Consider the following 10,817-nt stretch of genomic DNA (forward strand, 5'->3'; position numbering starts at 1 on the left):
GCAGAACTACAGCACTTTTGAGAAGGAGGCCCTGGCTTTGCTGTGGTTTTTACAGCATTTTGAAGTTCACGTTGGTTCTTCCTTGCAGCCGGTTGTCGTGTTCACGGATCATAACTCTTTGGTGTTCCTACGCCACATGTACAACAGCATCCAGAGGTTAATGTGTTAGGTCAATCTAGTTCAAAGCTTCACTTTGGACATTCGCCATAAGAAAGGCCAGGAAAATGTTGTAGCTGATGCCATGTCACGTGTTTGAATGAGGTCAGAGTGAAGTGCCATCTTAATGGGAGGGAGTGTTACAGAGTGTTGCCTCAGGTTTTGGTGTTTCCTGTTTGTTTCCTGTCGGTTGATCACCTGATTGGTACACATCTGTGCTGCAGGTGGACTGAGTCGGCCCCTTTTGTTCAGTTCTCTCTCTCTCCATCCTGCTCCAGCACCTGTGTGGTCCTAGGTATTCGGTTGTCCATTACTCAAATAAACTTTGTGTAGGCAACCTTCTCTCTTGATGTTGTGTCCATCATAATGTTCGGTGTTTGAGCCAGCCAAAACAGTATGTTTTTGTCAGTACACCACTTTGTAATAATTCATAGCTCAAAAGAGCAATATAAATACAGTCCATTTACATTACGAGAACCAAGAACTGTCAACATATGCTTGGCTGGGGGGGGGGGGGGGGGGGGGGGGGGGGGGGGGACAAGGGGAGAAGAAGGAAAGGGAAAGAAGTGAGCTTTGACGTGTTCAGTCTCAAATAGTAGACATGACATTAAGACTCTTAAGACTTCAAAATCATTATTCAGATGTGTGGAACACCATTTCCCCCCCCCCCCATGTATTTATTGTGCAGGTCTATGAGAGAGAATGAGAGCAATAGAATTAAATACACTGCAATGCTCCTTTTTTTATGTCAGTCAGAACTTTTAATGAGGACCTGCTCTTTCTCAAAAAAGGACAGATGAAGTAGAAGGTGACGCAGGGTGAAGCAGCAAGTGGCAACAATGGTATGTCTACTGCTTATTTGCAGCCTAGAGTTTAGCATCTTGGGCCAGCGCCATCTTGATTTTTTAAAACAGAAGTCAGTATATTTGGAGGTGTAGGGGTCGGCCTGACGGAGAGCTCGTCCACTGCACCTGCAAGCATGCGCCTATTGGACGGTACTTGCCGTCAATCACACTGTATCCCCACCCCAATGCATATCGTGCTTTATCATCTATTTTAGATGAAACTAGAGATTGAACCATAAGATCCTCTCGAAAATGTTAATTGACGTTTAAAATTTGTGACATGTCTTGACTTAGACCTAGAGAAACTGACTTTTTTGTGCAACCATGGAGTCGCCCTCTGCTGGTCATTCCAGAGAAATCTGCCTTGGCTCCACTTCACAGACCCACTTACTACGTCAATTTCTATATACAGTCTATGTGAAGCACTCAACTTCTATTATCTTTTACTACATGACACAACAGCAGGATTGTGGTGAATATATTGATCATTTATATGGCCTTAAAATTTGAATTCTGCCAAATTTTCTTTGTGTTTTCAATATAGGCGGGTAGTCACAGCCACAGTAATAGCTATACTGTAGTTTCATTAGATTAGATTTGCACCTTTTCAATCATTGTGAAATACCTTTTTGTAAGCGTTTGTGACGTCACGCACCAAAAGACACTTTATAGCATTTACTATTCTGTTTTATGAGAGCCTGTTGCTGCTGTTGCTCAAGTAGTAAAAGGTCAAAGTAAAAACGTGTACGTGATACATGGACGAAGATGAAACAAATGAATGTGTCCATAGATCCATCAACAAGTAGTGATTCCTGCCACAGATTCTTCATTCACATCCTGGAGGTGAACTCCACTCTCCTGACCAGGGACCTGCTCACCTCGGATGTAGAGCGACAACCTACGCACGCACGCACGCACGCACGCACGCACGCACGCACGCACACACACACACACACACACACACATAGTGTTGGTCCAAGAAAATTGTTAAAAGTTGGGCATTTCCAAAATGCGCAGTACATGCCGTATGTGTGTGAGTGTGGTTCACCTGACAATGCCATAGCCAGTCGCAGCTCTTCTTTTAGAAGTTCAAGGACCTCAGTCACTCCCTGTTCCCCCTGGGCACTCAGACACACAGATACATTGTTACATATTAATAATTCTGATGACAAATATGTGTCACAAAAGTCTGAAAAAATTCTGGTTCAAATCCATTGTAAGTGAATTTAAAAAAGCAAATGTAAATCGAGCTTTTTCAAAAATGTGTTTCAGTCTTGCACACACAAATACAGGAAACAATTGTTTCTGTTTGCCCAAACTGTTTGGGCTGATGGTTTAGACCTGGTGTCGCCATCCGTCCTGAGTGATCCAATCACAACTGGACAGCTCTATAAATTCAGCTGTGAACACACCCGCGATGCACGGAGGACACATTCAGAGGTGGTCTGGGACACGTGGCCTCATTCTTTTAGCAGTGTGAACACAAATGTGTACTGGGCCACATTGAAGGACCAGAGACTCAGCTGATGTCCTCTGAGCCACAGCAGTTTCATATAGAAACCAAAGAATTTTCAATCTTTTCAGTGTTTCCCATTCATTGATTTATGTGTGGCAGCCACCACAGTATCTTGGACCAGTCACAGCCCGGCTGTGACCCCAGTGTCTCCTGTGTTTCCCCCGTGCCTCCTCCCTCTTTTCATTTGCCTGTGTGTGTATCAGTGTGTGTTTGGGTGTGTGGGTGTATGTGTGGCACCTGGGCCCGATGACCCATCTACTCAGTATAAAGTCTCCAGCTCTCCAGTCATTCCTCGCCGGATTACTCAGCTTACTCAATGGTAGCCTGACCCTGCGTTCTATTATACCTTGGAACTCGGAGCTGGGAACCAGGAAGTCGGGGTGTCGGGGGTTTTTTTCCAACTCGGAGGGGCGTTCCAGAGGCAATTTCCGACTCGGAGGTCGTAATTCCGAGTTCCGAGATAAAACTGACACGATACACCTGACGTCCGAGCTCCAAGTGCCGAGGTTTAATGGAACGCAGGGTGACTCTTCACTGTAAAGCTGCGCACAGCACATCGATTCCCTCGATAAACATTACATCATTTGGTCTTTCTGAACAGAAATTCTATACGCGTTTATTTGCAAATAGAGTGTGGAAGTGAGATCTTATCAAAAGTGGTCAATGGAGACACATGGGCAGACACATTGTCACGCTAGGTGTGGACTGGTGAACTAAGAACTGAACACTTGTGAGCTGATCACTTGAGACGGATGTTAATAGCAGGTCTGAAGGTTATGGCATCAGAGTGACTGGGGTTGGGACTCTCAGACCTCCTCCTAATGACGGCCAATGAGGATGTAGGTGCGTGCAGTGCTTCACCTGACAGGCGAGGCCCCACAGCACCGGTCGTCCAATGAAGACAGCCTTTGCCCCCAGAGCTAAGGCCTTCAGGACGTCTGTCCCTCGCCTCACTCCTCCATCCATGTAGACTTCACAGCGACCCTGCACGGCCCTCACCACCTCTTCTAACACGTCAAGCTGCACAGACAGAAACACACTCTCGGCTTACTTAAAATGCATTCGTGTGTAGACTGGTGATGGTCTGAATTTATCTTATTGTCAGTTCACTGTGGTCGAGTCATTCCCTCTTGGCAAACAAGGCGTCCAGAAAATGTTGTGACCAGTCGTTGGCAAAGTAAAAATGCTCAATGCAAATTTAGTTCCTTAAGCCTAACAACAAAAAGACATGGGCACAGTAGCACCTGTACTTTGACATATCAATGATCACAATATGGACTATGGTTAAGTAGAACTGACTTTTTGTGTCACTTAACCCTACATAATGTGATGGATATAGAAGCGCTGTATGAATCTGTAAATGTGACTTGTACTGTGAATCGCTCTGGGTGGTCGGTAAGACTAGGAAAGCACTACATTGAACAGTTCATTTACCATTGCTGACTTCACTAACGGTAACTCCTGACTAATTTCATAAAGAAAATGTGTATTTGCACTAAGCTACACAGGGAGCTCCAAAACACTTAAAAAAACCATTTCATTTGAACTATGGAGTTATTCAACAAAACCCCAGTTTTATGTCGAACATGGAATGCTAACACAAAGGTTGAAATGAAGGGAAAGATACGTTATGGTCACAGGTCGTCATTTATCATATCTGATTGGTGGCTAAGTTTGAAGAAGGCAGGTCTCACCTACATTGAGCCCATCTGAGGGCAGACGCCCGAGGAAGAGAAAGCAGAGGAAGAAAGCTGCTCAAGGCATCACTGTTGTTGTTAATACCAGGATGAACAATAAATGATAACTCTCATCCCAGAAGTGAGCAATGCTGCGGGGATCAACACGCACTTCAGTCTTTGTTGTGGCCTGTTAGGTATCTCGCCGAAGTGTCCCATGACATTACAAATCAATAACTTCTGCCGCAATGAATCCTCAAAAAGGGACAGGGATCAAATGATTAACGTTAACTCACAAAAAGAAAAGAAAAAGGCCAAGACAGCAGGACCACTGGTGGGGCAGGGAGGTTAGAGAGTGTTCTGAAAAGAAACTTTTTAAAAGATTAAGACCGCAGCGCCGCAGCTATAGGAAAAAAAAGTATGACTGGTTTAGATGTCATACTGTTTTACAATTTAGTAAAACAGTATGAAGAACAAGAAGCACACAGACCGTGGAAGGAACGCCATCCAGCTGTCGAGCTCCGTGGTTGGAGACCAGGACGCCGCTGACACCGTAGTTCACAGCCTGGACAGCGTCGTCACCTGACCCCACACACAGACACTGCTGAACAAGAGTACACCAGGCACATACCACCAGCACGTGTTGCTAAAATGTACAATGTTAGGATTAGATTGACAGCAAGATTCATTTCATATATACGTGTGAGGCCAAACTGTGTGGTAATAAGTGAAGAGATTTACAGCTTTTCTAAACGTGACAGCCGGGCCACACCGACAACTACACAACAGGGTTAGTATCTGCTCTTGTTTGGACTTCTGAAAGACTTTTTGATATTCGGTTTGGATTTTCAGTTGAATCATTTAGACTTTGAACTTGAAAGTTTCCTACGTTTGGACTTTGGATTTTTTTTTTTTTTACTCATGACCTCTGCCTCCCTTGTGTATTTAGTCTCCATGTTGCCCAGTCGCGTCTGTTCACGTCCATGGTTTTGCTTGTGCTCTGGTAGGTTTCAGTAAGTTTAGACTTGTGCTTCTGTTTTTGTCCCTGCCCTGTCCCTTGATGGTTTTTTTCTTTCCTGCTTTATTTCTTTTTCCCTGTTCCTGAGCATTTACCTGCTCACTGAGTTAGAATTTGTTTGGATCACCCACGTTTATTCTAAGGACCTTGGTCCTGTTTACCAGTTTACATTGACTCTATCTTTACGTTATTTTACTTCATGTGAGAGCATTTATCTCAGAGTAAAAACAAATGTAAAGTGAGCTTTGCAAATGAGAGTTAACTAGAATGTCGCTCTGTTGAGTGCATACAACATGGCGACATTCTAGTTAACTTAAGTCTGCTAGATCTGAGTTTTTATTTGGATACACACATAGATGTAAGTGTGAGAGTGTGAGTGTATGTGTACCATTCAGTATTCCTTTCACAATCACAGGTAGACGCGTGTGTTTCTTCAGCCAGGTGATGTCGTCCCAACAGAGAGAGGGGTCGATGGCTTTTGCAACATAAACAGCCAAACCACTGTCATTGCCATAGTTTCCCTCAGAGAAAGCCAGGGAGGCTGACGAGAAGTTAGACATGCTTGACACACACACACACACACACACACACAAACACACACACACACACACACACACACAGTGGTAGAGTTAGATTGGAATGCCACCACACACTCTCCATAGTGGAATTTGGTAAATTATGCTCCAGCTAGTGTTTGGTTCCTACCTCAGGTGTGGGGGCAATTTAAAGTGGTTGCGCATGTCGTCCCATCTCCTTCCAAGGTATGGTGTATCCACGGTAACAAAGATAGCCTTGTAGCCCATCTCCTCTGCACGGCGTACCAATGACAGTGTGAGCTCTCGGTCTTTATAGATATAAAGCTGCAGCCACAGGACACCCCCATCACCTGGCGAGGTTGTCATTGCTGACATCACTTCCTCTATAGTCGAAGTAGCCCAGGAGCTCAGCATCATTCCTGTTCCCATTGCTTGGCATGCTGGGTAGAGGCATATAACTGATGTCATTCATCTATTCCAGAGTGGTTAGATTAAGAGATCAAGATGGTTTATGAACAGATTCTTTGTATATTCTCTTCAAAATCCTGCACACGACCTCCAACGGTGATTTATATTACTCAGCAAATGTACCCATTAGAATAAGTTTCTGACCCATCTTGTCTTTGTTTTCCTTGACAACCACTCATTCAAAAGACTTCCAATTCCATAGGTGTATTGCTGCGAACCCAAGGAAGTGCAGAGCGGATGGTGAAATGTTTTGGTTAATTTGTTGTCAATCAAACTACAGACATAATCTATATAAACCACAACATCCAACTGACAGGAGGGTTCTATGACATCACAGTTGTGTCATGGATTGTGTCACAGGGATTTATAATGGAAGTTGCACAGTGAGATAATGACTTAGGACCATCTCTTTTATGTTCCGTTGTGGAAAGTGGAAGTTCTGTTTTATTCCTTCATGAGGAGACAAATTTGACTAGTCTCCTCGCGTTCAGCGCAGGGCGAGATCTCCTGCAATCAGAGTCACGTGTGTGACATGTAGGCCACCTGCTCATCTTCAAAATAAATACAATGTGGTCGCCTACATCCAGCCTATTTGATCTTCTTGCTCCTTACATCCAGCTTACAACGGTTACACAACTGTAACCGTCCCTCTCTCTTCTCCTGTCCACTCCTGGTTGTGGCAGATGGTCGCCCACAACTGAGTCTGTTTCTGTTAGAAATGTATTCCTGCGAAAGGAAAGGCCTTTTTTTCTGTGCTTTGAGATAATGTATCTTGTGATTTGGTGCTTTTAAAATAAAACTTTATTTAATTTTTTTAGATGTGTGTTTCGGTTCTGCTTCGTTGTCCTCTGAGGGTTTCCATTGGGTCTGGTGGCCTAGTCACGCTTGTGTGATTATGCAACGCTGCTGTGTGCCTCTTGTGGAGCTCCACTTCAGGTTGAGGATGGCCATGAGTTGTGCCCTTGGTAATTGAGTGTGAGTCACCTTAAGGTTGGTTTGCCACTCAGTTGGAGAAGATAGGCTGCATCAGATTGAAAGCCTACTTGTTGTGGATGATCTTCCACCCTCTGGGCCACTCATAGAAGCTCTGGTTCCCCCAAACAGCATGAGAAGAGCGAAGGCGAGCAGTGTGAGGAGCCCAAAATGAAAAAAGCCAGAGTTGCCAGCGCCTCTCACCAGGAAAGTGAGGCTTTGTGAGCTGAAAGTGAGCAGCTCAAAGACCTGACTTACCCCACCTGCCCTTCAAAGGCGTCCCTGGGATTTTGGAGATAAGGATGGCTCAGTCTTCCCTCAACAGCTCTGGGAGCATGGAGCTTGGGGAGGGCCTCTGCCTGTTGCGAGCCACACTTCAACCAGCTTCTCACCTCATTGGCAATCCGTTTTCTCAATGGATTCCTGTAGCCCCTCCCTTGGAAGTCTCATCCGTACCGCCTTTCTGGAAGAGCAGAAGTGCTGCTGGGTGGATCCAAGGATGTTTGCACACCATGGCAGGAATGCAAGGACCCTGGCGTCCATGTGCAACGCAGGAGAGCACTACCTCCAGTAGACCAGTGATACTTTCACTGGATGAGGCACTGAAAGACAACGCCTGCAGTCCCAGTGCACTCAAGGGCTTGTGAGGTGGAGCTGCCTGGGAACTGCCACTGGTTCTGCAGGCCGTGGTTTTTATGGCAGAGATGCAAAGGTAGCTTACACATTACACACATGAGATTGCATAAGATTTCGACCTGCCTGGGGCGCAATGTGACATCCATTTATTTACTGCCACTGGCAGTCAGCCAGGAAATCACAGAACCGTTGTTACCTCTGTGACTTCTGTTAGTGTGCATGACGATTGATTGTGACATCTAATCTCTCTACAGACCACATTTGCTGACTAATGATAGTCGCGCCAAGCAGGAGCGGATGCGTGAGGCACAGTGCTGTGCATGTACACCTGAGTCAGATGAAGCGTCAAACATCCCTTTACCAACAGGAATGCAAGGACCCTGGCCTCCATGTGCAATGCAGGGGAGCACTACCTCCGGTAGATCAGTGATCCTTTCACTGGATGAGGCACTGAAAGACAACGCCTGCAGTCCCAGTGCACTCAAGGGCTTACGAGGTGGAGCTGCCTGGGACCTGCCACTGGTTTTGCAGGCCGTGGTTTTCAGCACAACAGTGGATTATCCAAGATGATGCATAATGCTACAAAAACATTTGATCCACATTGATGGTCAACTCTGGGACCAGCATACTTCAATCCACCTCAGAAAGAAGCTTTTTGCAGCTTGATCCATTCTGACAATCTTCTGCAGATATCCAAAATTCATTTTATCCAAGAGAAACACCTGATCATCCATGAGGAGAAGAATTCCATTTGGGGCTGAGAACCTAAAAGACATTCTGATTTACAGTAATTTTTGTGTGTTATGTTTTAGGTTATGAACGTTATTGTTTCAGAATGTTTTTACAATGGCATGTAACATTAAGAGGTTCGATGGTGGCATTTTGTGAAGTCCTTTAAAAAGTGAATCTGTATGTGATGTGTATTTTATCGATTCTAAGGTTCCTCTCTATATTATTCTAGAATTTACAGTTCTAATCTTTGTCATTCTCATTCATTCAGTTCAAATCTGTACCATTTTGGTGTGTGTGTGTGCGTGCGTGTACACACCTCTTGCTGTTGCTGTCTCTCCCTCAGGATGAGCCATCCTCTGCATTGCTGTCGCTGCAACAAAGAGAGGCATGCTGAGCCTGTGGCCCAGCACAGAGACTGACAGATCCACTGTAGACACATCCCTCAACACCCGAGGGACGAGATGCCACCTGTACACACAGTGGAAATGCAAGTTTAAACTACTCACAACTAGGCACCATTATTTCACTTAGTTTCAGGATTTTTCTTTTATTGTAGGTGTTTGGTTCATTGTAATTTCAGCTATTCTTGGGTCTCCACCCCCTGAATTAAAAGAGCCAACTTAAAGCCTAAGGCCTACTTCTGGCCAACAAATGTTTGTGACTGGGTTTCAATACATGAAAACAAACAGGGACCAGTATGGGTCTCCGTGGAACCGGTATCTATTTCACTATGGTCACTTATTTCTTTACTAAAAGCCCAGTTGTTAAAAACACATGGTTCAAATTTAGGAAACATGTCCGCTTCAATCAGGCACACAGCGGGACAGTGAATCCTACTCCTGAAGCCCCCAACAGTCTCAACAGGTTCTGACTTTGTCAGTGAAGAAGTAAGATCTGCGGTGTGGTCACTCAGTGCCACCACAGGGACAACATCAAGATAATGACAGGCTGAGTTGTTGCACTAAATGAGTTAATCATGACAGATATTGTTTGGCTTTAACCCTCATCATATGATTAATTATCATTTGGATCAGTGCGCCAACATGGATACATTTGCTTAACCAGTGGAACAGGGATAAGAAGACAGTTGGAGCTCATCACTCTCTCACACACGCACAAAGGTCAACTTGAGGTCTTTATAGAGAATGGCAAAAGGTAAAGTTCAGAATATAGGAGGATTTAGACATTGCGCTCACGCCCCCAATTACATCCATGTATTTATACAGTAGTACAGTATCTACTCATAAGGCTACTTAGAGCTGCCAGATGGCGAAAAAACTGAAATCCGGCCATACGTGTCTGTAAGATGGATCTTGATAGAAAAAGAGCTACAGGAGAAGACACCTGACCAAATTGTTTAAAATATTTCAATGCCAATTTATGAATATGAATATTTTGAAATATAGCAAAGGTTAGACACATTTTGCATTGAATTAACCAGGATACAAGGTGTAGCTATGATTGGTGCTCAGGGTTTTGCAGATTTCAGAAACAAGTGTGACAAATGGAAACTGTATGGCTTCATGCTGAAGAGTGTGTGTGTGTGTGTGTGTGTGTGTGTGTGTGTGTGTGTGTTATACCTGTTGAATGCAGCAACATTGTCAGCCAGTGTGTATTGTTCGTCAGCTCCTGAACGGTAGTAGTCGTACACAGCCTTTGGAAGAACTTTTCTAGCTTCCTCCTCAAAGTCCGAAACGCACACACGCCGCCCCGACATCGCTGTCCACCCGAACACTGAGGGTCTCACTGTCTGTCCCCCTGACACAGTGCAGAGGGAGCTTTGTAATCATTAACTGCTGGAGGACGTCAGCCCCAAGCCTCTTATTTTGAATCTCGACTTCTGCGGGAGTCTGCTCTGCCGAGTTCACACGAGAGTTGGCTTTTGAGAGTCAGAACAAATCCAGAGGATGGTGGGCGCTGGGCCAGGACCTCGGGCCGTTTCTAGGATCAGAGCTTCAGGGGTGCTGAGCACCCAATGATCCCCTGAAAAATGTCCCCGTTCAACAAAAAAAAGCTTTGGACTATCAAGATACACATACAGACAGTTACCCCTTGGGTGTAATATCAACACATAGCAGTGTTTCCCATTGGCTATGGGGGGTGGACGTCAGACCCTTTAGGGAAAATGAAGAAGAAAAAACTGTACATTTTAAAGTTGAATCCATCAGTCTGGTGAACTTCGATAGCAATTTATAAGGCTTGATCTATAACAACTTTATGCTCTTGTGAACAATTGTGTGCTGTAGCTTTACAACCTATACA

The 10,817-nt window shown here is 44.8% G+C and overlaps 1 protein-coding gene across 2 annotated transcripts; it reads right to left on the minus strand.

Moving 5' to 3' along the window:
* Positions 1-900: 900 nt before the first annotated feature.
* Positions 901-10,325, minus strand: hao1 (hydroxyacid oxidase (glycolate oxidase) 1). 2 transcript variants are annotated; one of them, XM_035616370.2, is made up of 8 exons: positions 10,136-10,325; positions 8,872-9,023; positions 5,917-6,187; positions 5,600-5,772; positions 4,684-4,775; positions 3,379-3,537; positions 2,050-2,119; positions 901-1,899 (listed from the first exon to the last, which is right to left on the minus strand). In XM_035616370.2, exons 1-8 carry the CDS (start codon positions 10,270-10,272, stop codon positions 1,832-1,834), a joined length of 1,122 nt encoding a protein of 373 aa, XP_035472263.2. In that variant the 5' UTR covers positions 10,273-10,325; the 3' UTR covers positions 901-1,831. The 2 variants fall into 2 exon arrangements, with proteins under 2 accessions (XP_035472263.2, XP_035472264.1); XM_035616371.2 differs by having other exon boundaries at positions 8,872-8,925; positions 10,136-10,304.
* Between the last annotated feature and the right edge of the window lie 492 nt (positions 10,326-10,817).

This window comes from Scophthalmus maximus, chromosome 17 (genome assembly GCF_022379125.1).
Source record: "Scophthalmus maximus strain ysfricsl-2021 chromosome 17, ASM2237912v1, whole genome shotgun sequence".
Taxonomy (NCBI): domain Eukaryota; kingdom Metazoa; phylum Chordata; class Actinopteri; order Pleuronectiformes; family Scophthalmidae; genus Scophthalmus; species Scophthalmus maximus.

Coding starts and splice junctions, on each gene's coding strand:
- hao1 (XM_035616370.2), bottom strand. CDS start 10,272: ATGTCGGGGCGGCGTGTGTGCGTTTCGGACTTTGAGGAGGAAGCTAGA. Junction 5,773..5,916: donor AAATTGCCCCCACACCTGAG/GTAGGAACCAAA, acceptor GTGTGTGTCAAG/CATGTCTAACTTCTCGTCAG. Junction 3,538..4,683: donor TGGATGGCGTTCCTTCCACG/GTCTGTGTGCTT, acceptor CTGTCTGTGCAG/CTTGACGTGTTAGAAGAGGT.